Source organism: Rousettus aegyptiacus, unplaced genomic scaffold (assembly GCF_014176215.1).
Source record: "Rousettus aegyptiacus isolate mRouAeg1 unplaced genomic scaffold, mRouAeg1.p scaffold_m13_p_11, whole genome shotgun sequence".
NCBI lineage: Eukaryota > Metazoa > Chordata > Mammalia > Chiroptera > Pteropodidae > Rousettus > Rousettus aegyptiacus.
In genome coordinates this window covers 93,794,859-93,819,975 of record NW_023416286.1, presented here as the reverse complement: position 1 = coordinate 93,819,975, position 25,117 = coordinate 93,794,859, and the positions used below count along the sequence as shown (strand labels likewise).

At 64.3% G+C, this 25,117-nt stretch overlaps 1 protein-coding gene across 1 annotated transcript in view; it reads right to left on the bottom strand.

Moving 5' to 3' along the window:
• The window catches only part of MYOM2 (myomesin 2), a 53,310-nt gene extending 32,927 nt beyond the window's left edge, over window positions 1-20,383 (bottom strand). The window contains exons 1-11 of the mRNA XM_036228982.1: window positions 20,254-20,383; window positions 15,167-15,285; window positions 13,291-13,461; window positions 10,135-10,273; window positions 9,767-9,918; window positions 8,871-8,963; window positions 4,161-4,249; window positions 3,991-4,041; window positions 3,664-3,828; window positions 3,032-3,193; window positions 695-836 (exon numbers count right to left, since the gene is read on the bottom strand). Coding sequence (XP_036084875.1) covers window positions 695-836; window positions 3,032-3,193; window positions 3,664-3,828; window positions 3,991-4,041; window positions 4,161-4,249; window positions 8,871-8,963; window positions 9,767-9,918; window positions 10,135-10,273; window positions 13,291-13,461; window positions 15,167-15,273 — 1,271 coding nt within the window. The 5' untranslated portion in view covers window positions 15,274-15,285; window positions 20,254-20,383. The remainder of the gene's footprint in view (window positions 1-694; window positions 837-3,031; window positions 3,194-3,663; window positions 3,829-3,990; window positions 4,042-4,160; window positions 4,250-8,870; window positions 8,964-9,766; window positions 9,919-10,134; window positions 10,274-13,290; window positions 13,462-15,166; window positions 15,286-20,253) is intronic.
• Between the last annotated feature and the right edge of the window lie 4,734 nt (window positions 20,384-25,117).

Sequence of the window (25,117 nt, the reverse complement as noted above, 5' to 3'; positions counted from 1 at the left end):
CCTGCGGGGACCACCGCCAACAACCCGCTAGCTTAGACGTCTCTGTCTCGCTCCCAAATTCATTCCCTCCAACCACGGTCGCTCTCGGCGATGGGAACGTCTGTGTGAGGCGGAAACGGCACTCACAGCAACCTCGCCGCTCTGTCCTTCCTGCGTGAGCGCCGCCCAGCGGGGGACACGGCGAGGTCCCGCTCCGTTGGGTTCGAGGACGATCCAGGTTTATTAACCCGAAGAAAAATTCTAACATTTTGTGCTTTGAAATGTCAGTGTTTTTAACTTGGAAATGAGAAGAAACCCAGGGAAGGAGGCGAGGGGGTGAGTGTGAAGGAGCCGTGTTCCCAGCTGCGCCCCTGGGCCCTCCAGTCCTCCGGAGGGAGGACTGGGGGCTTCCGCGGCCGCTCGGCCAGGCCCACTCCCTGCCGGGCCGACCCTCGGCAGGACGCGACCCGGCTCACGGCGCGCCTGGCGGAGCAGGACCAGGGACAGAGCTGCACTCACAACGCGGACACGCAGTGTGGCCACGCGGGGCCCGGCCTGCTGGGCCACCGTCACCCGTCACGAAGAGGACGGTACCCGGGTCCATCAAGAACAGAGTGGCATGAACGCGAATCCAGAAAAACATCCGAGCGCGTTGTCATGGCAACACACACTTCAGGACCGTTCCCGCCCCCGTAAGAGCTCAATGGGCACTCACCGGTCAACGAAGTAGCCGATGACGGGGCCCTCGGTGGTCGTGTTGGGCGGCTTCCAGGTGACGATGACGTAATCCCGGTTGGCGTCGTGGCACCTCACGTCCATGGGTGCACCAGGCGCCCCCGTGACCAGCGGGTCAGCGTCTGGGGGCGGGGAGAGAAACGGCCGGGGTCGGAGTCACTGAGAGCCAGTGACGGCATCTGCGCACCCAGATCCGCTGCCCGACTGGACCCGCGGCTGCATCCTCATGCGCACGTGGCCGGACTGTGTTCCGGTTCCGATGACGCGGTGACAAGAACCAGAAATGCGGATGAGCTCCTAAACCCCAAACATCCCGTGCTCTACCAAATGCTCAAGTCCACGACTTTCCGTACTGGGATCCAACGCCGATGCGCCCTCTTGCTGCCCGGGAGCGCTGCCTTAGCGGTTTTCTGTGTCAAAGCCCCTAAGAACGTGAAGACCTAGCACTTTCTTCCAGCGGGCTGTGAGCAGCCGTCTGGGCCCATCTGCTCATGACCACAGTGCGGCTGGCTTCGCGTTCCGGTCTTAGTCACCACGGCACTGAAGGCCGGCGGCTGCCCGGAGCGTGGCCGAGCACCCCGCGTCCCGCTGAGCAGGGGTCTGCTCGGCGGCCTGGGCCTCGCCGCCCTCAGCAGGGTTGGCACCGCGCATGGCCTCCTGGGAGCCTCCTCGTGGCGTGGAAAGCTACCTTCCCGGACCCCTGGCCAGCTCCACCCCCATTCAGAGAGCTTAGAAAGTGGGGACAGCCAGACTCCCCGGGGCGAGCACCTTTCCTCCCCGTTGTTGGTGCCGGTAAACAAGGCAATTCTCCGCCTGACGGGGCGGCCACTGGCCACTGGGCCCCAGCCTTGCAGGTTGGGGACCTTGACCTTGCCGGAGAGCAGGGGAGGGGCACGCGTCGTTTTGCATTTGTTTTCGTTTTCTCGTTAGGTTACCCTGGGCTGCAGAGCTGGCAAGGGGACGGGGGGCTCCAGGTCCAGGCTGGCGGCAGCATGAGTGGGGGGCAGGGGTGCAGCAGTGGTAGGTGGGACTGGATGGCGGGAGGACGGAGGGCAGAGAGGCCAGCCGACCTCGGGTGGGGAGAGGGGCCCCCATCAGACAGAAGCGCTGGGGACTGGAAGCGCGTTGGTGTCTGGGCTCCACTCCCCGGGCCTTCGTGACGGGGCCTCGAAGCTGGGGCTGCAGGGAGCACGGGGCGGGGGGAGGCCGTGGGGAGCACGGGGGGCTGGGGCGCACGGGGGCTGGGGGAGCACGGGGCAGGGGGAGGCTGGGGGGAGCACGGGGGGCTGGGGCGCACGGGGCGGGAGGAACACGGGGCGGGGGTAGGCTGTGGGGCGCACGGAGGGCTGGGGCGCACGGGGGCTGGGGGAACACGGGGCGGCGAGGATGCAGGACGCACAGGGCAGGGTCGGCCAGAGCCCTGACAACCCCGAGAGGGCACCCCCCGAGCACAGGCTGCGGCTTTGCACGGGCTGCTGGTCCCGGCCCCCCCACCCCCACCAGAAACGCCTGCCTCTGAGCCTCCACGCCTTCGTTTGGAAAACAGAGACAACGACATTTTTGCACCCAACTGAGGTAAGAATTTGTGGTTACAGACGTGCGTGTTGTGAACTCATCTACACACACATACATTACATGTAATACATGTAATTTCACCCATTTTACATTTGTAAAATACGTGAACGTGGGATGTGTGCATGATGCATGCGCGCGCACACACCCATGGGCCTACACACACAGGCGTGTACGCATCCCACGTGCGTGCACAGCTCACACCCCTGCACACGCACACGCGTGTCTGTGAAAGGCTGGCACAGCGTGCGTCTTGTTTTCCTTCCCAAGGGCTGCGGTGAGGGTCTGGGGGACGGCGCACTGGCCTCTGCGCCCCGGCCGCCGTCGCCTGGGTCTTAGACACACGTGTGACACAGGGCAGGGACGGTGACAGAGCAGCCACCGCCCTCCTTGCCTCTTCCTTCTGAGCGTGTCTGGACAGGGTGGGACAGGGGACGGGGACATCCAGGCGGCCCGAGAGGTGGCACCGCCTGCTCTGCGGCCACTCCGCTGTGCACGGACTTCCGCCGAGAAGGGAGCCCAGCTGTGGGGGCTCCGAGAGGTGTCTGTGACGCCCCACGCCTCTCCCCGTAACCAGAGGGGCCAGGAGCCCGGCTCTGCCCCACCCAGCGGACTCACGTGTACCCCGGGGGACAGCCACCTCACGTCCGTGAGCACGCGGCCACCCCACCCTCACGCCCTCGGCCCCCCGTCTCAGCCTGCAGGTCAGGCCGCCGGTCCCCACACCGGCCTGGGACCCACTCACCTCGCACAAACAGGAAGGCGCTGTGGTCGCTGACGCCACCTCGCGACACGATCCTCAGGGTGTAGAGGCCCTCGTCGTCCTTGTGCAGGTGGCTGAAGGACAGGGAGGCCTGGCCCTCCCCGAAGAACATCTGCGTCCACTTGGACTCCGTGAGGAGGACGTCTGGAGGAGCGGGGCGGCGGGGTCAGAGGGTGGCGGGTCAGAGGGCGGCGGGGTCAGAGGCCGCCGCGAAGCCCGACATGCAGCTTCGCGAGAGGCAGGCACCCAGCCCGACGGGGAGGCGCGAGGCCCGGCCTCTCCCAGTCCGAAGGCCGTTTCTCTCAAAGGCCCACGCGGGACAGCGGCCAACGCCGGCAGCCCTGGGGACGTCTTCGGTTAGAAAGACGAGGGCCAATCAAACCTCCTCTGCCGCCTGCCTCCCCATCCCTCCGTCCCGCCCTTGGGGCCCCTCGAGACGCCCCGTAGACGCCTGACACCCCGGTCGCAGGGCTGCCAAATCAGCTCAAAGGTTTAAATCTTGTTCATGCGAACGTGGCCAGGGTCACGGCAGGGGTCACGGCCGGGGTCACGGCCGGGGTCGCGGCCGGGGTCACGGCCAGCGCCCCACGGGCGTCCCCCACACGCACACGCACCATCGCGGTACCACTCGGCCCGCGGCTGCACTCGCTTCAGATCCGGGGTCACCAGCAGCGTGCACTTGAGAGTGACAGTCTCGCCTTCCCTTCTGAACGTGACCCCGAACTTCTCCAGAAACTGGACGTCGAAGTGCGTGTACGGAACCACGGACGACAAGGGCACTGTGGAGAGCAAGGGACACAGTCACGCCGCCAGGGAAGCTTGCGAAAGGCTTTTTGTTAAAATAAAAAAGAGGAAGGTTTGGCCTTTAGAACATAATTTTTTCAATTATTTGCCGTGTCCCATGTGCTTGTCTGCCCGAAAGGGGAAAGAACTCAGCTTACGTCCGATGGGGAGTCCCACAGAACGGAGCGGCTCCTCGTCCCCTCGGAAGCCTGCAAGGCGAGGGGCGGGCAGTGGGAGAGGCGGCAGGGGGCCTGGCGGCGTGCCCCCCCCGCCCCGCCCCTGCTCCCGCCCTCCCCCCCGCCCCCGCTCCCGCCCCGCGCACACTCACGCTTCACCACCACCGCTGCGCTCGTGGACACCTGGCCGTGCACGTTGGTGGCCACCGCTGAGTAGGTCGCGGTGTCGTCGAAGCTGGCCCTGGGAGAGGAAAAGCAAGATGAGGCCCCGGGCGCGCTGCGGGCTGCTCGGGACACGTCGCCTGGGCATGAACGCTGTTGAAAGCAGCCTGGGTGACCCGGACCCTCTGTTCACGAAAGATCTGTCTGGGCCAGTGCCAGCCCTCCCCTCGGGGCGAGGTGTCAGTCACAGACACGGCAGTCTGGACTCGGCTTCGGCTTCGAGGAAGAGAATGCGCGGGACCTGCTGGCACCCCTTCCCGCTGCTCCCCAGGAGTCTATCCCCTCCCGTCCCATCTTTCCATCTCTGCAGAATCATGGTTTCATCTGTCAACTGGCAGCTCCGAAGGCCTCAACCCCCGAGAAGGTGAACTACAGACCAGAAAATCCCTGCCCACGGGACTTCATGCCCTCACCTCAAATAAAGTGACCCCGAGGTCTGGGTCCCCCACAGAGGATCATCCCAGGATGGTGGTGGGTGTAGGTTCACCCCTGGGAAGAATGGGGGGACCCGGGCACTGCCCGGTTTCCACCGCCCACACCCGTCTCCCAAGGCCGGAGCGCCTCATCTTGGTCACAAGCTCCCTGCCCACCGGCTCCAGGGACGGCGGGACCGCGCTGAGGCGGGTCCCCGTCGGGCTTCCCCGAACGCCAGACACTGCCGGTGACGTCACGCGGCCCTTCCGTCCCCGCGCCCTGGAAAGTGGACTCTACTGTCTTAGTAACAGAGAGACGAACTGACGCTTGGAGAAGTTGGGGAACCAGGGCCACAAAACTCGGAAATCGGGGCCCTTCCTGCTGGTTTCCGCCGCCTCTCTGAGGCGCGGGCACTGTGAGCCTAACGCTGATTTGCGGAGGGAAATGATGCCAACGCACCCGCGGGGAAGAGAGATGCTACTCTAGCCCCGTTTTCAAGTACTTTAAGGAGCCGACGCCCCGGAGACAAACTCGCCATTGCAAGGTCCTTGGTAATTTTGTTTTCGTCTATGTTGCAACTGGCGCTGCAAATATTTTCTCTACCAAAAACACACAGTGTATCAATAAAGGAGAGAGCGAGTTCCGAGACCCACGCCGGCCGCTAAGAACGCGGTCCCCTGCTCCGTGAGGTTCCAGGCCGGTCCCAGGGCGCCAGGCAGTGCCCGGGGCGACCTCGCAGACGGAGCCCGGCTCCTCAGACGCTCAGACTGAGCCCACCACTTGGGGTTCACCTTGGACAAGCACGAGCTAACCTGCAAGGCCCACCAACAAAGCGACGCTTCTGAGCGCGCCAGGGCCACTCGCCACACGGACTCCAAACACGGCAGGGACAGCCGTGTCCCAGAGTAGAGTGACAGTGAGAACAAGACGCATAAAACTCCCGTGACGGCACGGTCCCGCCAGCACCAAGCCTTACCCTTCCATGCTAATCTACCCGACGCCGGCTCAGGCGACCGCGGGAACCCGCTACGTGCAGGGGCTGCGGTCCGGGGTGGCGGGAAGAATCACGTCTCTTCCAGACCCTTAGGCATTGCCCGGAACGTCTTTCTCTCGCTATTTGTGACGTTTCCTCTAAAGCACGAATCCACTGCGTTTGTTTGCGGGAAAGTGTTCTGCGAGCAGGAAGGCATTGTTCTAAGAGAAGCCAGCCCGGGGCAGCCCAGGGACACAGGAGGGCAGGCGGCCAGGCATCTCGGCCCCTGGGCGGGGGGGAGGGGGGTGCCATGAACTGAAGGGTACGACAACGTGTTTGAAGATGCTTCGCGGTTTTGTAGGGCTGCACGTCTCTTGCACGTTTCTCATTAAAATGCATCAGCTGGACAAAGTTCAGATCCCACCCCATCGCCCCTGCAAGGCTTCCCCCACCCCCCACCCAGCAAGCTCACAGCAGCGGTGTGAGAGCCAAACCAAAGCTGTCACTGCTCCTGAGCTGGGGACGGCCGCAAGGGACGCGAGGGGAGGGGAGGCTGCAGCAGACCCGGGTCCTGCCCACTCCACCCCGAGGATCCTGGGCTTCCTCTCCACTGGACTCCTGCATTAAGGGCACAGCTACCTCACACGTTAGCACCAGCAGCTCGCGAGCCACCAATTAGCACTTGGTACTTAGCGGCAGGGGCCGGCTGGGCAGAAGGCAGCGGAAGCTTCTGCTGCACGTGAGCTCGTGTGTGTGTCCACAGCTGCCGTCCGGCTTGCGGAGGAGGCCACAGCCCCTGCAGCTCTTCACACACACCGAGCTACTGCGACCGTGCCCAGGGGAGGGTGCCGGGCATGTGGGGAAAGCCGAGCTCACGGTGCTGGGTGCTTTTATCTGTCTCTTTGCGTTTCTCTCCTGTACATGTTTTCCATCATGAACTCTACTGGCACAGAGGTCCGCGTGCCGATTACAAATGCACACACGTGCCTACACGGGGGGAGGGCTGTGGGCAAGTGGGCCCCGGGTGCCAGGCCCAGTCGGGGTGGGGGGAAGGGCCTGTGGACTTGGAGGACACGTGCCCCACCTTCGCACCTGCCCGGGGTGGTGTGCAGGCCCTGAACCTTGGCCCATGTGCCTCCCCAAGTCCCTGTGGGACCTGCTCCCCCTCCCCAGGCCACACAAGACAGGCACTCCCCCGCCTGTGCTCATGCTGCCAACAGCTGCAAGCAAGTGATTAAGGGGTGAAGGGTTTTAGTTTCTATTTGGACCAGTCCCCAAAACAGAGATGGTCTCCTTGGGCCTCCACTTCTACAAGCTTCCAAGGGGCACTTCTGCACCCCAAAGTCTCCATGCAAAGCACTCCCAAACCGACTCCATGGGAGGAAACAGTGACATCTTATCTACTTTGAAGATGGGTAAACGTTTACGTGGCCCATGAATTTCCCCTGGAGAGTAAGTCAGGCCCCACGTCTGTGCACTAGATGTTGGCATTGGGTTTAAAATTTAGCTCAAGTTCACATTCAAATACCAGAGTCTAAAAATAAAGAGCAGTAAGGGGCCAGCCCTACCGTCATTTGCTGGGAGGTGAGGCAGAGGAGTTGCAGATAAAACGTAAGATGTTCTTGACACTTTCATGAAAACATGAGACCAGCATTAAAATTCTTTGGGAAAACAGAAGTCGCGCTCTGGTCCCCAGAGCCAGCGTTATGAGCTTCATAAGCCGCGTCAGTTACAGCTCGAATTCAAGCCGCGGGGAGCGTGGGCTCCAGCTTCCTCTCCGGCACGTCAAGCATTTGGCCACAGGGGCCAAAGAGTATTCACAGGGACACACGTCACTGCTGTGGCAGGACAAGCTCGCCCCTGAGCCACACACGCTGCCCCCCTGGCGCCACTCAGACCCTGGGATGGGGACTTGGGGCACGGCGCACGGAGCGGCAGCGGAGGGGGGGGCGGGCTCCCCGGGCGTTTTCTGAAGAGGAATCACGTTTCCTGTCTAAAACGCCCCAGCGTGAGTAAGGGTGTTGGTCTGGGGGTTCCTTTGCCCCATTTCCTCACATGTCTACAGAGTCCACAGAGCCCTGGTGGGCGTGAGGTGTCACACAGCGCCCACGGGCTCCTGGCCTCCGTCACCCCCGAGGCCGACCCCAGCAGGAATGGGGCTCCGTTCGTGCTTGAGAAGGGAGAATAGGTTTCCTTTTTAAAATAAAGATTAAAATGGAGCTTGGAAAGGAGCCACTGGCAACCCCCACAGTCACGGGCCCCCCTCTGTTAGAGACAGGCGTCTGGGGACAAACCCGCCCTGTACAGCGAAAACGCACAGTAGCCTCTACATGCCGTGGCTTGTTGCCTGCTAAAACGTCCTCAAACAGGAGAACGTCACTCTGAAAAAGGCAGCCGGGGGCCAGGACACCCGGGTCCCCAAGGGAGGAGAGCCCCCCACGCGAGCCATGTCCCGTGCAGCCTGCCGACTCCCCGCTGATGCATGGGCCCCGACTTTGACTGGTTTTGACGCCTCGTTTCACTAACACCCTAAATCCCATCCCTCAGCAAATCCTTCTGGCTCTGCCCCCAAAACCCGCACAGTCCCCAGCCGCCCACCCCTGACCCCAGCCTGAGCGACCCCGTGACTCCTGAGCTAGGTGCGTAGCTTCTCTCCCCTGAAACCCCCTCGCTGTCCCCCAGTAGGAGCGAGAGTCTGCGGCAGCCCCGGGGGTCCCGGGCCCTGGAGGCCTCGTGGGCTGGGGCACCTTCCCGGACCCCTGCCCACACCCGCGCCCTGCAGCACCCACACACCCCGCTCCTTGCCCGTCTCCGCACACCGCCTGCCACCCCGGCCACACATCCTCCACGCCCAGGAAGGAGCAGCGCCACGTCCACATCCAGACGCCGGTGCCGCGTGCTGGGGACCTGGGCGATTTTTGTTTTCTTTTCTTAGCTGTATTTTTCTACATTTTAAAAATTTGTTACGAGTAACAAAAAAAAAAGTTTCCATTTCCCTGAAGAGCATGACTTGGGGACGGCCGTGAACGGGGGTCAGTGGGGGTCAAACGTGACCTGCGTTTCGCTGCAGCTCGTCTGCCTGGCACCCCCATCCTCCCTGAAACCTGTCATCAATCTGTTCCCAGAACCTGCACCCCAGTGACCTGCATCCCTCTGGCCCGACCCGGGAGGTGATGAAGGCACTCAGCTCGCCAAAGCCACCTGCACGGTCTGCAGGCTGACAGGGGGCAGCTGTGGGCGCCCCCGGCCTCACCTGTTGATCTCCAGCGTGTGCACCCCGTACTTGCCATCGATGATGTACTTGCCGGGCTCGGCGGCCTGGCAGAGCAGGCTCCCGTCTTTGTACCTGGTGGAGGACACTCGGGTCAGTGCGGAAGCAGACCGCGCCCTGCCCCTGCCGTCCTTACTGCCCTGCAGGTGGCCGCTCTGCTCTCCCGGGGTCACGGCGGTGGACGGAGGGGGCGGAGGGGGCGGCTGGGGGGACATCCAGAGCCCACACTCGCCTGTCTGTGTGGAGAGAGGGACTGGTCCCTGGTGACCCTCGGCCGGTGACAGTGCCGAGGGTCTGCTCACCTGTGCGGGGAACTCAGGCTGCATCGTCCCCGGGGGAGGTCAGTGGATGGGCGTCAGCTGCGCCCAGACCAGCCCCCTGGGCCGCCGGGGAGCTGAGATGGGCCCAGTGGCTCTGCCCTGACCCTGACTGCACCAAGCCAGCCTCGCGTCCCCTAGGACAGCAGGACGCACTCCCCCACAGAAGAGCCATGGCCTCACCTCCTGGACTGTCTGGGGCAGTCGAGACCCCTCCCAGTACCAGTGAAAAGACTGTGGCGCCTGTGGCAGGGGCCACTTTGGGGACAGCGGCATCACCTCCAGCAAGCGCGGAAGCAGAGGCATGTGTCTGCAGCGGTGCTTGACACAGAGGGGCCCCAGGGGCTGGGGCACGGGACTCTGGGGTCACACGGCTCCGCTGACTGCACTGCGGTCCCAGGGCTCTGGGAAGCAGGCGAGTCCTTGTCCCGAGGACACAGGAGCCCAGCACGCATGCCATGGGGGCTGTGAGTCTGCGAGCGGGTTTCCCACGCGGTCCGAGTGCGTGGCAGGCGTGAACTCCCCGTGCGCCCCGCACCCGGGCCGCCCCAAGCCGCTCACCACTGCACGACGGGCGTGGGGAAGCCCTGCACCGTGAAGCACAGGCGCACGGACGAGCGCTCCCACACCGTGTGCGAGCGCAGCCGCACCAGGATCTCCGGCGCGCGCCACATCCGCTCCTCGAACACGTGCCGCTCCCAGGCCAGCCGGTCCTGCGGGGGGCAAGGCCAGGTCGGGGCGCAAGGCCAGGTCGGGGCATGGCGGGAGGGCGCGCTGGGCCACACGGAGGCCACAGGCCTCACACCGGAGGCCACACGCCTCACACCGCCCCGCCCCGGGAGCCAGGGCGACCCCCATCGGGAGCCACCAGCACCCCGCCCCCTCCACCCACCCCGACCCTGCCCCCTAGGACCCTCCGCGCTACCTACCACCTGCTCCACTGCGTGTCTGTCCAGCTTCTCCCGAGCCTGCAAACGGGCCTCGTGCACGTTGCCCTCCATCTCGGCCAGCTCCCTGAGGAAACGCTCCCGCCTGGCCTCTCCATACGAAGCCACCAGGGACTGGTACCTGCAGGAGCGAAGAAGGGACACTACTCGGTGCGCAGGGAAAGGGCACGGTCGCTGCCGGTGGAGGCCGGCGTGCCACCCCCAGGACTCACCGCAGGGCGCAGAGGACACGGGAGGCTCTCGCCGCGTCTCTACCCCCGCGCGCGTGCGCAGGCCACGCGGGATGCCCCGGAAGGGGGCGTCCGCCTCACCCGTCGACGGGTGGGACGCACCCCACGGTCCCCTCACCCAGGACCGTGCACGAGGGCTGGTGGCTCTGGACGATGGCTGTGAGAGGACCTTGTGACCGCTGTCCCTTTCCTGCCACAGGGCGTGTCACCTGCGCAGGGTCGGGGGACAACAGCCAGCCCCGGACAGAGCGGAAGATGAGCCTGAAAACCCAGAAGCGGGTGGCATGTTTGCTCGCTTCTCCCACGCTGCACGCAGGCGGGGCAGAGCGCCGCCACTTGGCAGGACGCGGTCACTGAGGACCCTGCGGCCAGCGGCAGGCAGCTGGGGGCGGGGCAGTGCCCGGCCGAAGCCGGGGTCTGGCTCAGGCTCAGGCCAGGGCGCTGGGCCAGGCCTCCCTCACCGTCAGACCCCGGACGGCAGTCTGGGAAGGGCTGAGCGCGCGGGTAGCTTCCTCCTGCCGGGTGCCACGTGGAGGCCACCAGATTTCCCAAGGAGGCGCCATTGCTGGGAGAGCTAGAGCTGAGCTACAGCCTTCCAACAGAATCAACAGACAGACAGACGGAAGTCTGTGTTCTAGAAAAATCTAGTGAAATAGATGAGTCCGCCTCTCCCATCTGTGGGGCAGAGTGAGGGGGCCCACGCACCTTCCGGCCAAGCCCATCTCTCTGGGCTCCCAACAGCACCCGGCCCAGGGGCGTCCCCGGCCAGCCCCAGCACCATCCGCCCAGGAGCCGGGATCACTGATCCCGAGCCTCGTCTCTCCGCTGACACATACACCCTCAGGTCCCAACCAAGCCAGGGCGCCCCTCCTCAGCATTGTGCCCTGTGACCGTCCGTCTCGGGAAAAGCCTCCCCTTCATCCCGTCCTGGACTCGGTTCTCAGAGAAACCGCATCGGCTGGTCTGGGAGGGGCAGCAGGGCTCGGGCCTCCCGTGCCGAGTCACGTCATCCGTCACGCTGGCACACTAGGGACAAGCCCCGGGCAGCCCGCCTGGCGGGGAGGCCCATTTCTCCCCCAGACAGAAGTATGGGTGTCAAAGGGGCCTTCCCACCCCTCCGCACCCCGTAGAAGGACGTGTGTGCCTCGCTGGTGTGTCTACGTGCAGACGAGCTGGTGACCCAGCTGACAAACCCACAGCTTCACCTTTCCCAAGACTAACGTCTGCCTCTGGGGTTGGGGGATCAGTAGGTGCTTCTTGTACCCCTGAGGCCAAAACAGGGACGAATCCCTTAAACTCCGGTCAGGCTGCCCAGGCAGGGACAGAGCGGGGACAGAGCAGGGACAGCAGTGGCATCTCGAGGGGCCGTGGCCCCGCTCACCAAGACCTGCCCCTGCTTGGACGTCCTTGTAAAGAAGACAAGAACTAGACCCAAACGGGTCCTTTGCGTGAGACGCTCACACGCGGGTCGAGGTCACTGAGAACACGCAGTTCCGGAGCAGACGGCTCAGCCGCAGCGGGCGCGGTGCCACCGGCATGGGCTGCACCCGCGGGATAGGACAGGGACCGGGAGGCCACGGCCGTCCTGGCCCGGGGCGGGGCTGCCGCGGCGGCCGGTCCCGCCCCAGGAAATGCCCCAGCAGCCGGGGTGTCACCGAGTCCATGTTCTGAAGCCGTGTGAATTACAGTGACCCGCTCCCTGACTGCGCGAAGCAACGGACGCTTCCTTTCCACATGCCGCCCCGGGGAAACCGAGGCACGGGACGTTTATGCAATCTGTTCCCGGCTGCAGCAGGCGGACCTGGTAAAATCAACAAAGCTCAACACTCTGACCCCGGGGGCCAAAACTGACAGGTAGGGTGCTTTCTCAAATAAGCTAACACTAAAAGGTCCAGATCTTTAAACGTACACACTTCAAAGTGACCCTTTTGCAAAAAAAAAAAAAAAAAAAAAAGTATTCACTTTATGAGAAAATAAACTTATGTGGCAAATTCCTGTGAGGTATTTGGAAGACGATTCGAATTTTAAAGTGTAAGTAACTTTTCAGCTGTGCATTGTTTTTATTAAACGAATTCCTTGGTCACAAGGCAACTTGCAAAATGGAGCGTGCTTACCCAAACCCCACTTTCCCTTGAGGTTTTCACTGTCTTACAGAAACAGCAACAACCCCCTAGAAGCGAAAGCCGGGGAGGGAAGACACGGAGCAGGTGCCACGTGGCGCCTCCGTGGGGCGCTTCACTGTGCCGCTCTTGCAAGACCAGCGGTCGGTCACCGCCTGTTTCTCTGGAAACGGTGTGAGGCTGACACTACCACTAATCCCTCCTCCGCCGGTTTCCCACGCGCCCAGTCCACCGAGCCTGGCATGTGCCTGTTTACGGCGCCCATCACACGCGGTTCCCACGGGGACAGCTGGCGGGAACCCTGCCCCGTCTCCAGAAAATGCTCGTTTGATTCCGCGCCCCTGCCCCCCGCGCTCTGCCAGCTCTGGAGGCCGCCGGTGGAATTCAAAATTCACTTTGAACCGTTAGGTCCTCACACGCGGTTCCCGCCGCCCTGTGGGACAGGCGGAGCGCCGTGTTGGCATGGCGACAGGCCGAAGGCCAGGTGCAGCGCGCGGGCGGTGTGGGTCCCCGGGCGCAGGCGGGGGTTCTCTGCACCGCACGGCTCTCTGCAAAATGACGCCAAGCAGTGTCCCTGTCAGGACCCGCTGAGGCAGCGGCCACAAGGAACAAGGCAGCGACCGAAAGACGCGCTTGGGGCTTCGATTTCAAGCAAGCGCTACCTCTTCTGTCCCCTCAGGCTCCCGCCAGCCGAGGCCCCGGTCCGGGCAGGGCGGGCTGGGTCCTGTGACCCCCAGGAGACCTGGCTCCGCCCGACCGCAGCGGCCGCGAGGGGGCGGAGCGCTCACCTTCTCTTGCTCTCGTTGCTCTCACGCTCCTCCTCTTCCAGCGCGGAGCTCAGCCGCTTCGCACAGAGCCTGCAGGTGGCGCCTCCAGGCGATGGCAGGCCGGGAGCCCTCGCCTGGGAAGACGACGTCTGGGAAGACGACGTCTGGGAAGACGACTGGGACAAGGCGCGCCTTGGCGGGCGCCGGAAACGTCAGGTGCAGGACAGCGCACAAGCAGTGACAACGGACAACGTTACTCTCTCTGCACACACCAAACCCTTCCCCGGAGCGTGCACACAAGCACATGTATGAACACGTGTGCACACACATGCACAGACACATGTGCGTGCACACACTTACCGGTGCACTGGCTTTGTACATGAAAACATAGGCACGATGCACACACATGCACACTCACGTGTACGTGCGCAGCACACACACACACTGGCATGCACTCCTGCAGACATGCCCACACACATTATGAACATGTGTGAGGCATACAGACGTGTGTGCATATGCATGTATGTGCACACACGTATGTACGCACGCAAACCTACGTCCCCTTCTCTGCCCGTCCGCAGAAGGACGTCGTCACAGACAGCTCGCCCAGCGCCCCGGCCACGTACCCCAGGGCCAGCGCGTGCCACAGCCCTGGCCCAGCACCCCACTGTCACATGTCTTACGGGACCTGCAGCCCCCGAGGCTGTTAGGAGGGGCCGCAATGCTTGGCCTTGTTTATTAGGTGGGTGGCAACTGAGCACAAGGAACACAGGCCCTGCTAAATATAGGTGCTGGCAACATGCGCGCAGGTGCGGGGGCAGGAGGGGGCATGCGCGCAGGTATGGGGGCAGGAGGGGGCATGCGCGCAGGTGCGGAGGCGGGAGGGGGCATGCGCGCAGGTATGGGGGCGGGAGGGGGCATGCGCGCAGGTATGGGGGCAAGAGGGGGCATGCGCGCAGGTATGGGGGCGGGAGGGGGCATGCGCGCAGGTATGGGGGCGGGAGGGGGCATGCGCACGGGTGCGGGGGCGGGAGGGGACATGCGCGCAGGTATAGGGGCGGAAGGGGCATGCGCGCAGGTGCGGGGGCGGGAGGGGGCATGCGCGCAGGTGCGGGGGCGGGAGGGGGCATGCGCGCGGGGGCGGGAAGGGACATGCGCGCAGGTATGGGGGCGGGAGGGGGCATGCGCACGGGTGCGGGGATGCGAGGGGGCATGCGCGCAGGTGCAGGGGCGCGGGGGGGGGCATGCGCGCAGGTATGGGGGCGGGGGCGGGGGCGGGAGGGCACGCCACGCCCGCCGTGCCTTCACGCTGCAGTGCGACCTTCTCCTCAGCCGTGGAAACCGCAGAGACGCAGGCGGCTGGGGCGTGTGGACCCGCAGAGCTGGGGCTGCCCCCCAGGCCTTCGTGCAGAGAACGATGCGCTTCTTGCTACTTTATTAATGTAGCAAAGTCATTACTGACTCCAGCGCCCACCACCCTCTCTGCTCTGCCAACCCTTCCCTGTCCCCGGCCCCGCCTTCTGGGGACTGTTTGGACTCCCCTCTCAGAAGATGAGTGGGGGAGAGCGAAGCCACGGGCACGTATGCAAGTCCCTGCCATCCTGGTCTAGCCTAAGGCCCAGAGCCAGTCTGCCAGGGTCCGCCAGGTCCACCAGGGTCTGCCGGGGTCCACGGGGTGCCAGGACGCCATGCGGCACTCGGCATGCAGTCAGTCCACCGTCCAGCGAGTCAGCCGCCTTCCCCTCTGGCGTCGAAGGCAGGCAGCAAAAAGCCGTGCCAACCCCGACCCCCCCAAACCAGTGCCCATCGGGTCTCAGCAGTGGGTGAGGCTCCCTGCCTTCAAACGCCAGACGCCCGTGACGAACGCGCCGAGTCCAACCCGCGTATTTAAACTTACTTCTTTGCCGCATATTCATCCAGAAGGTACCTCGTCTGAATGTGACGATACGACTGGTCGAAGTGTTTGTGTCTCTTCTGGTAGAAGGGCAAGGCCACGAGCGACATCTTGGTTCACGCCTAGGAAGGACGAGTGGCCCTGTTCCCGCGCGGCAGCCGCCTGCGCTGCTGCGCGAACCCTGTGCGTCGCCCCAGAGGGAAACCCCGCTGTGGGCGCTGCACGAGCGCACGTGACGCCGGCCAAGGGGTCCTGACCCCCAGTAAGTCCCTGGGGACCCAGTTTCATTTTTCGTTTGCTTCCATAACAGAAGCTCGGGCCACGTGTTTCATTGAATTATAAACTCAACCCATATTTACAGACTCCCTAGATAGTTCAAGGCAACGTGAGTGATAAGGATAAAGTCATTAAAACAGATTAGAGATGTGAGCAAGCGCGTGGAATACAGGAGCAGGACACGGAACGCTCCGAGCAGGGAGCAGCGGCTCAGCGGCCGGGGAGGGGCGGCCGGGCAGGTCCCCTGCGGCCGGCGGCATTCAGCACGAGCCCTGCGGGGCGGCGGGCTGACAGGCGGTGGGGAGGTGGGAGGAGAGCCGCCCCAGAGCAAACGCAGGGAGGGCCCAGGAGAGGGGGGTAGGGGATGAGCGGCACGGCCCCGGAAGGCTGTGAGCGCCTCGGGGGCCAGGGGCCCGCACTGCTGGAAAGGGGGCTTGAGAAATGCAGCCGGTGCGCACGGAACCTTCCAGATCCCTTCCTAAACCACGCCTTAGACTGCAGACCTGCCTCTGTGGGGTGCGACGGGCAGGATGGAGACTGAGCGCAGCGCGGACGCCTGGGGTGGGGGGAGTCGGCGCGTTTTGGTCAAATGCTCCCAAAACGGAAAAGCGCTGAGCTGCCTCCAGGATGGGCCCTGGGCATTTGAAATGGCGCCAGTGTTCGTACCACTGCCCGCTGGCTGTGCATATTCGCTCGAAAACAAGTAAGTATCAGCTTCCTGGGCTACCTGGCTCTCTCTAAAAATAACGTATTCCCAAATCTCTGTGGTTATTTCTCAAGTGAAGAGGCAAAAGAACGTCTCCAAATCTGAGCTCCATTTTTGTCATCTGTGTCTAAATTAAAGGAATGTGTCCTGCCTTAAGGAAGGAACTCTTGAGCAAGACCCCACGGCGCAGCCCCAGGGGACACCACCCACCCAGGGGACAACAGGGACGGAGACCAGGGACGGAGACCAGGGACGGGACGGACGCCAGGCCACCGCCACTCCCCGGCACAAGTGTGACTATAAATAAGGACACAACGGCGCACGTGACGCACCGTGCGGCCGGCCGCGGTTCCGAATGCGGCGTCACCGCCAAGACCCGGCGCACAGGTGTTGACGTCTGACGGGCCCAGCCCCAGCCCTGGCTCGGGCGCGCCGAGCGGCCCCACTGAGCGCTCATCCCGCCGAGTCACGTCCACACGGCCCGAGTGATGGCGGCGCTGCGCTCGGCACGCGGAACCCGAGGACCACCCGCCGCGGCCGCCCCGACACCGTCGGTTCTGCCGTGGTCTGGCGCTTCGGAACCGGAAGTGCCTCAGCGGCCGCTGGGCGAGACTTCGTACCCCCAGCCAAGGCGCGACTTCTGAGCTGCCGCCCCGTGACCACGCACAGCAGCCGAGCTGTGCGGGCAGGCTCGGGACGGAAGCCGGACCCCGCTGGGGGCCAGCGCCACCGGCCTGAGCCAGCGTCCTCTCCGGGACTCGTTCCCCGGCCCACAGCAAACCCGGGACAGTCGCCATGGGTGGAGATGTCCCACAGCGGCGTTCACTCGGGTCCACACTGAGATGGCCTCCAATCTGCGTGTGCTTCTTGTCAGAGGAACGCGTCCAAAAGGGACTTCAGTGATGGGAGAGGGTACGCCATAGTGACTGGTCTGACTGCGGCCGCCACACCCAGAAGAGGGCCGGGCTCACATGCTGGGCCCCGCGCCCCCTTCTGTCTGGCCGGTCCAGGTCAGCCGTGCCCGAAGACAGTGAGCGGCCCTCCTGGAGCCCGCCCGCGGCCTGTCGCCCAGGATCAGGGCAGTGACCAGACATGACACCCTCCTCAGGCCAGCACGGGGAGTGGGCGCTCCGCAGGGACACAGGACACGGCTCCATGTCCTGCGGTGGGACCAGGTGGGGACACGGCTCCGTGTCCCTTGCTCTGATGCGCAGACCACCTGGAGCAGTCTCTCCAAGAGACACGCATAGACAGCGGTGGCCGCGAAGCGCTCTGTGCCCTGGGCACCGGCTCCCCGCCCCCTTCGGGAAGCAGCGAGTATGCCGAGGGCCTCCGACACCCGCGGATGCGCCCGTCCTCGCCTCCGCTGCTCTCCACGCCGCAGACGGAGCGCATGCCGCGGCCCGCTCGTCTCAGGCGGGCTTCTCCAGGGACCGGGCGCTCACGTCCATGCGTCTGACCCTGTGCCAACATGTCCACGGTGCCACCTGCCCACACTGCCTTCTACCCGCCTCACACCCAGAGCAGACTTGCCGGCAGGACCTGCGCCCTTCTCTCCATTGCTCAGCGGACCTCACACTTCGGAACTGGCCGCTGTCCCCAACCACCCCCAGGCCGGGCGACGAGCTCCCTGGGGAGCGTGCAGGCCCAGCACGTGCCCCGTGACTCTGGCCACGGAGTCACCAGGGGTTAAGGACAACCACAGAGAGCCCGTCCCCAACCAGGGCGCCTGGACACCCGCAGGGACTGGGAGGCTCGTCCAGCTCTCAGGCCCCGTTTGCTTTGCTGAGGGATCGGGGGGTGGGGGGTGCGCAAGGAGGGGGGCACCAGGAGGGTGGCAGCTGGCACACCCCCAGCCTTGGCAGTACGTGGCTCTGCGCCCCGTCTAAGTGCACGGAGGGGGCACGCCATCGCGGGCACAGACCACCCTACACCCCGAACACACAGGTCTCGGTGCTGCCAACCCGGAACCGAACCCACACACCCCGAGGTGTATGACCTCATTCTGTCATGGCCGGAATCACGACCCCCGCTGTGGGAAAACCGAGGGTGGGAATAACCTGCCCTGGTCACCAGTTTGTCGGTGACAGGGCCAATGTTCTGTCCAGATTTCTGACCCCACCCGGCCCCGCCCCCACCAGCGCTGCCTGCCACTCACCGAACGCTCCGGACACATTCGAGACTCACGGCAGCAAAGTGACACATGAGGCTGCCTTCAAGTCTCAGGACAGTGACGCTGTGGCTCTCGGGCCTCGTCCCTCCACGAAGAACATTTAGAAGCCATTTCTCATGTCACCGAGAAGGCTTTAAACTCCTGAAAACATTTCAACTGCAATGCATTTACTTTCATTTAACAGAAAGGACCGTCGCGTGAGCAGCTAACGATGCCGCGTTAGGTGGACACACGAGCCATCTAAGCCTCCCTGGGGGACAGACGGGGTTGCCAGCACTGCGGCCGGCCTGCCCCACCCCCCCAGGTGACAAGGCACTCGGTTCCCGAGACCGGTTTCATCCAAGTTCATTTGCATCGAGAGCTCCCTACCTTCCCTGACAGTCTCCCCAAACTTCACAGCACCAGAAGTAATAATGGCACAAAATAGCCCTTGGGATCATCGTCCGGGACACGCAGTGAGCTCTGACGTCTGACTCCGGGCGGCGAAGGCTCAGGGGTCCCAGATCGCCCCAGGCCAGGACGACCGGGCTGCTGTCGGCCACCGCCGTCCACGCGGCCACAGCACGCTGGCTTCCGCCCGTTCTGACGTCACAGCAGCCCAGTCGCGTGGGGGCCCGCGGGACGTGTGGCTCCCTGTGGGGGGACGTCCCAGCAACCCAGACAGCCTCACGAATCGAGGCGCCTGAAAACGCATCAGCAGCCGCGAAAACGGGAGGAAGGTGCGGTGCGTGCCTTCCACGGAACGTCGACCGCGGGGGAAACGCTGCCCTCAGGACAACGCGGGCGGATCCAGGCGGCCCGCGCCGGGCGCGCAGTCCGCGGGAAAGCGTCGCGAGCCACACGCTCGCTCACCTGCGGGGCGTGACACCGAACGCAGCCAGCGAACGACACATGCAAGGTCTCGTGGACACAGACAACGGCTTAGTGGTGACCAGGGGGGAGGGGGAGGGGGAGGTAACTAAGGGCAACAGGGTCAAATACATGGAGACGGAAGCAGATACGACCTCGGTGGCGAGCACGCAGTATGCAGGTGGCGTGTTACTGAATTGTGCCCTTGAAACCTACATGATTTTATCAACCAATGTCACCCCAATAAATATTTTTAAAATACGTCATTCCGCAAAATCTTCCCCATGGGTTCTCCTTATTTTTGTAAGGAACAGACCTGCAGGCGACAGGCCTTGATTCAAGGGCAGCTTCGTGCAGACTGGCTACAAACGGAACTCAGGCTCCGTTTGCTAAATAACCTTTTAAGTCACCAGGTTCCAGCAGGAAAGGACGGTGACCCTGGGACAGCAGCCCGGGGGCCCCTCCCGCCCCGGCCGCCCCGCCCCGGCTGCACGGGCACCCACCCCACTGCCTGTCTGGCAGCGGCGCTGGCGTTCCCGGAGTGCGGGCGGGGACACCAGCTAAACTCTGCAGGGCCGCCACACACCAGAGCACGGAGCAGGAAGCACCGTGGTGACCGTCCCTCTGAGGGAGGCACGGGCCAGCCGCACTGTCCTCCTTCCCGTCCCCAGTGCGCAGGGACGTGAGGGGTGTGTGCGCGGTGGACCTGGATCCCTTTTGTCTTAAGAAAGTATCCGTTTTGTTCCACACCTGTACGAGTCTGCACTCTGCCCACAGGTCCCTTTGGCAATCAACTGACTTGGGACCTGCGGGAGCACTGCAGACATCGGGGGACGGGGAGACGCGCTGGAGGGGCGTGGGGTGCCACAACGGCAAAGCCACGACTCCGAGAAGTAAGGGCATGCCCAGGACGGCAGGCCTCAGACCTCAGCGTTCGCTTTTTCCCTTGAAGGACGGAGCTGAGGGCTACGTCTTCTCCACCCCGAAACGGGCATGCCCGGGACACCCCAGGGCAGCTGGGCCCTGCACAGCCGCGACCCCCTCCTCCTAAGCCTGATCGCAAAAGGGAGAAGGAGAGGAACCTACCCGAGAGAAGGGAAGCACAAGTTGCACCTGGCCCAGCTGACCTGCTCCAGGCTCTGGCCGGACGGCACAGCTGAGTCCCCTCTGCAAGCCTGTCCAGCTCTCCCACTGACGGCCAAAGAGGCACTATATATAGACCCAGGGCCACTGGCCCAAACCACCACCTCGTAAATCACCAGCCGCATCTCAGGAGGGGCGGATCCAGGCCAGGCGAAAGAACGCAGACGTGAGAAGTGTCCGTCCTGAGTCACGAAGCGTTTCTCTGCCCGGGGACGGCCAGCCAGCTGCTGACCCAGGGGCGGGCGGGGCCCTGGCACCTCGGCCCCCTCCAGCCTTCCGTCCTTGTAAGCTACAGGTCCCTAGGGACAGACGTGGCCTTCCAGGGGAGCCCGTGAGAAGCCCTTGAACTTCGGGTGGCGTTACCTCTGTCAGACGGGACTCGGACTCCGAGAGCCACCGGCCCACGGAAAGGAGAGGCCGCCCGGGCCTGGGGCTCCGAGTGTGTCTCTCCTGCACCGGTTTCAAAAACGAGTCGAGCTTTGGCTTGGATCCGTCCTGCGGGTTTTTAGCAAGAACCGCCTGCCTATGGGGGCGGGCCGCCGGCAGGATGCCCCGTATTTATGGCCACTGCCGTATTTGTGGCCACTGCCGTATTTATGGCCACTGCCGTATTTGTGGTCACTGCCGTATTTATGGTCACCGCCCAGACAGCCGCAGGGCGTCCGTGTTTTTGCACAGCCTGTGTCCACATATAAAAAGCACAAGCCCGGCAGGCCACAAGCTGAGACCGGGTGCGTGGGACGGGTCTAGCACAGCTCGCCACGAGAGGCTGGTGGGTCACCTTGGCCGGGAGCTGTTCTCTCATATGTAGCATGTGGGCAGTGACGAGCATGTAAGTCTGTTGCAGAAATGAGAGGGAGTCATCAGTGGGCGTGCTGGGGGCCCCCCAAACACCTCCGCGTCCCCACGTCGGAAACGGAGCCGGGGCCAGCGAAACCGGTGGGCAGCGTGTGAGGAAAACATCCCGGGGACACCTCGGTGCTGGCTGCACGGTCCCTGCTCCTGAGCTGCCCCCGCCTCGCCTGCCCTGTGCGCATGCTCCTCAAGGTCCCCTGCGTCCCAAGCCCAAGGCTCCGCCCCAGCGCCTGACCGCCCTTCCCCCGCCGGACCCCGGAGAGAGCCGCGCCAAGCCGCAGTGTCCCGTTTGCTCCCTGTCCACCCGCCCCGGGCGCGCTCCGGCCTCCCTTCCAGCCTCAACATCGCCCTTGACCTCACACTGAGGTCGCGTCCTGCTCTCGGGTCCCTCGGCTGTCCCGAAAGGTGCACTGGCCCCACGGTCCACGCCCGGGCTCTCCACCGCGGTCCACGCGCCGTGGGGCAGCGGTGAGCGGCAGACGCCCTTCGGGGGTCAGGCCCCTCACCCCCGCGCCTACGGCCCCCCACACCGGCGGTCCCCCCACGCTGGGCGGGTCAGGCCCCCCGCTCTGCCCGCGGCTCCGCGGCCACGGTCCCCCCAGCCCCTGCGCCAAGCGGCGCCCGCCAGAAGCCCAGGACACCGCCCTCCTCCCAGCCGCCCTCACAGCTGCCAGCTCCCCTCCATCTCCGTCACCACCCCCCGGTCCACGCCGATGACCCCCACCGGGGACACAGGCCCCGCGCCCCCTGCCACGTGCTCCCCACGCTGTCGCAGAATGCGCGTGGCTCAGCCACCCTGTCCCCGCGCACACATGTGTCTTAAAGACAAGTGGACTTACCACGTCGCCCCCTCTCGGCTCCTCACCCCACGTTCCTCGCCGTGAGTGGCTCGTGCACCTCGCGGGACGGGCCACGAAGGCCGGGGCGCAGCTCGGCGCCTGCGCACGGAACACGCAGCGGACACTCGCTCGCTACACGACTGAACCCAGGGACTCGGCAGCTGCGCCCCGACAGCCCCCGCGAGGAGCCGCGCGCCCGCGAGGGCAGCCTCAACCCCGGGACTCCAGGTGCCCGTGGCCGGCGTCGGGCACGCCCCCGCGGCTCGGAGCGGAGCCAGAGTTTCTCCATGCCCCGTCCGTGTGAACACGTCCTAGGAGACCCGGCAGCGGACCAGGGCTCTGCGCCCGCAGGTGTCACGTGCATGCCTGCTGGGGTGACCTCCGCGGGCTTGTCAAGGAAGCCGGGGGTTGGGATCTGCATGCACGGGGCTGGGGGACATGTAGCTTCTGAGGACATTCGAAGTGCTCTGAGTCTCATGGTTCCTCTGGACCAGTGAGAGGGGGGCCTTTCTCTCAGCAGCTGGGACACACGCCGAGGACAAGGAGCCCCACGTGAAAGGAGGGGAGGCTGAGGCGGAGGGTCCCCAGCTTCCATGTCAGGGCGAAGTTCACCGCGACCCCGCCGGCCTGAGTTAGCGGCACCGTCCGCCTTCTAAACCAGCCGCAGCCGGTGACGAGGGGCTGTCAGAGCTGGTGGGTGGTGCAGAGCCTTCCGCTGTGACGGAACAGCACCTCGCGGGGGTAGAGGGACAATAAATACACTCCCTACCAGGCAGGAAGCGTGGCCCTATCCTCGGTTCTATTTACGGGTTTCTATTTACGGACGCGGCCCTCACATTACGGGAAGTTTATCTCTACAGAGTCATTGAGTGATCACAAGGCTGAGGGGTCCGCCTGGCGGGGGGCCGAGCTGGCGTCAAGGGCACTGGCCTGGCGTTGCTCCCTGCCTGGCAGCTGGGGCTGGCGCTGCGTGACCTGGGCAGGGTCTCCTCGGCCGCCCTGGCCGTGGCCCCTCCGTCCGCAAAGTGCGAGGTGGCCCAGGGGAGCCTTGTTTAAGGCCCAGTGCGCTGCAGTCACAGTCCTGAATGACCGTGCCCAGGGAAGGGACATCGCCGCATGCGCACGGGGCCACCAGCTGCCTGGCCCAGGATGCAGAACCAGAGCGCTGGCCAGCCACGCCAACGGGCTTCCGTCCCGAAGGTGCCCGGCGGCTTCGCGACGCCAGCAGCAGCACCACCCCCGTGCGCTCACAACAGTGGCCGTAAAAACACACGAGGACAGAAGGCGGCGTGCCCTCGGCCAGCGGGGTCCCGGTCCCGGCCACAGCAGCGGCCTGGGCTCGGGAGAGGGGGACGTGGAGGGGGGACAGAGGAGGCACTAGGGCCAGACCAAGGGACTGGCCAGACCCCCGCCACCCCGCAGCCCTTCCTGCCCACTGAGGCCACAGAGGAAACATGGCCAAGGCCGCTTGCTGTGCAGTGGGTTCGAACTAAAACTAAAAATTCACATTTCTAGGCCCCGATTTGGCCTCCAGGGACGGCTGGCTGCGCAGAGGGTGCACAGGGCTGGGTCAGGGTCGAGGGTGGGCCATGGGGCAGGTCAAGGTCGAGGGCGGGCTGCGGGTCAGGTCAAGGTCAAGGGCAGGTCACCACCCAGCTCAGTATGTGGCTCAGTCAGGGCCTCCAAGGGCGAGTGGGGGGCAGTGCACCACGAGCCTCCGAGAGGCCAGTCTGGACGGGCGAGTCAGGGTGGGCCAATGTCCTCGTCCCCTCCAACGCCTGCCTCTCTCGTCAGAGCTGTGCCGTCTCCTCGTTCTCGAGCACACGGTACAGGGAAGAGTGGGGACGAGTGTGACGGACGGGGCCTGGGCCTCGCTCTGCCACACGGGGTGTCTGAACATGACCAGGTGTGGCCACGCCAACTCCTCCGCCAGACGCGGGCCGAGGGCTTGCCATCGCGGCTCACACCATGCCACCGGCCGCTGCATGTCCCACCCCTGCAGGCACCTGAGCCCTCCTCCCGGCGTGAGGCTGAAGTCCAGACGCCCAGTCATCACCCCCAGAGGCTCGGCCTCACCAGGTCCTGGTCCGGGGACAGCAAGCCCAGGTCCTGAGGGCCCCTCACGAGCCCTCCCTCAGGCACCAGTGCTGCCTCTAACCTGTGTGGCTCCTGGGGACCGGCCACCACGCACTGTCCCACAGCAACCCATACGAGCACCGAGCAGGCCGCTGGAGCCCACGGCCTTTGCTCCCGGCGCACCCGTCCATCCTCAGGCAACTCCACGAGAAGGGTCAGGGAGTCGTGCCAGACAATGGGCACAGGGCCGACCCTGAAGGCTCGTGAAAGCCGCATTCACTGGCTCGGTGACCAGATGAGGCACAGACACAGTCTCCAGGCCCACGAGCGCCTCTCGCCCTGTTACATGGAACCCTCGACGTGCCCGGCACGCGGCTGGGCCATGCACCCAGGCGGGTCTCTGCAGCACCACACCCTGGCCGGGTGGAGAATGACGGTCGGCTGAGTCACACAGACCACCCCCCCCCCCACCCAAAACCATCATAGCGTAGCAAAAACTCACACAGCGAAGACAGCCCCTGATCCCATCGGTGCTGTGAAGACCGTTTTGAGTCCGAGATGCTCTGAGAGACACCAGCTGCCTCAGGAGACTCCGGCCCACACGCTGAGCAGGGCCACTGACCACCACGGAAGCCGCTGGGAACCTCCAGGCTCCGGGATCCCCACGGGCGGTCATGCAGCCGCCGTCCACCAGGTGGAGCACCAAACCCACAGAACCGTCCCCGTCCTTGGAAAAAATCTGTTAATGTCAATTCCTGAAAAAAGAAACTCGAAAACAAGTTACGGGAGGGAGGATAAACACTATCAATGAATTTAAATAACTGCATTTTCAATACCTTTTGCAATTTTGAAGAAAATATATATTAATCTGAACTCGGCTCCAACTAGTCATAGCAATAGTATCTTCCCACAAACCTAGTGTGAAAATCTCCAAGGTGAGCAACAGCACCTCCCCCCCCCCCCCGGGGCCTCCGGCCGCCATCCGCCCTGCAGACTGCGGCCCCGCCCCCACGCCCTCCCAGCCACCTGAGCCAAGT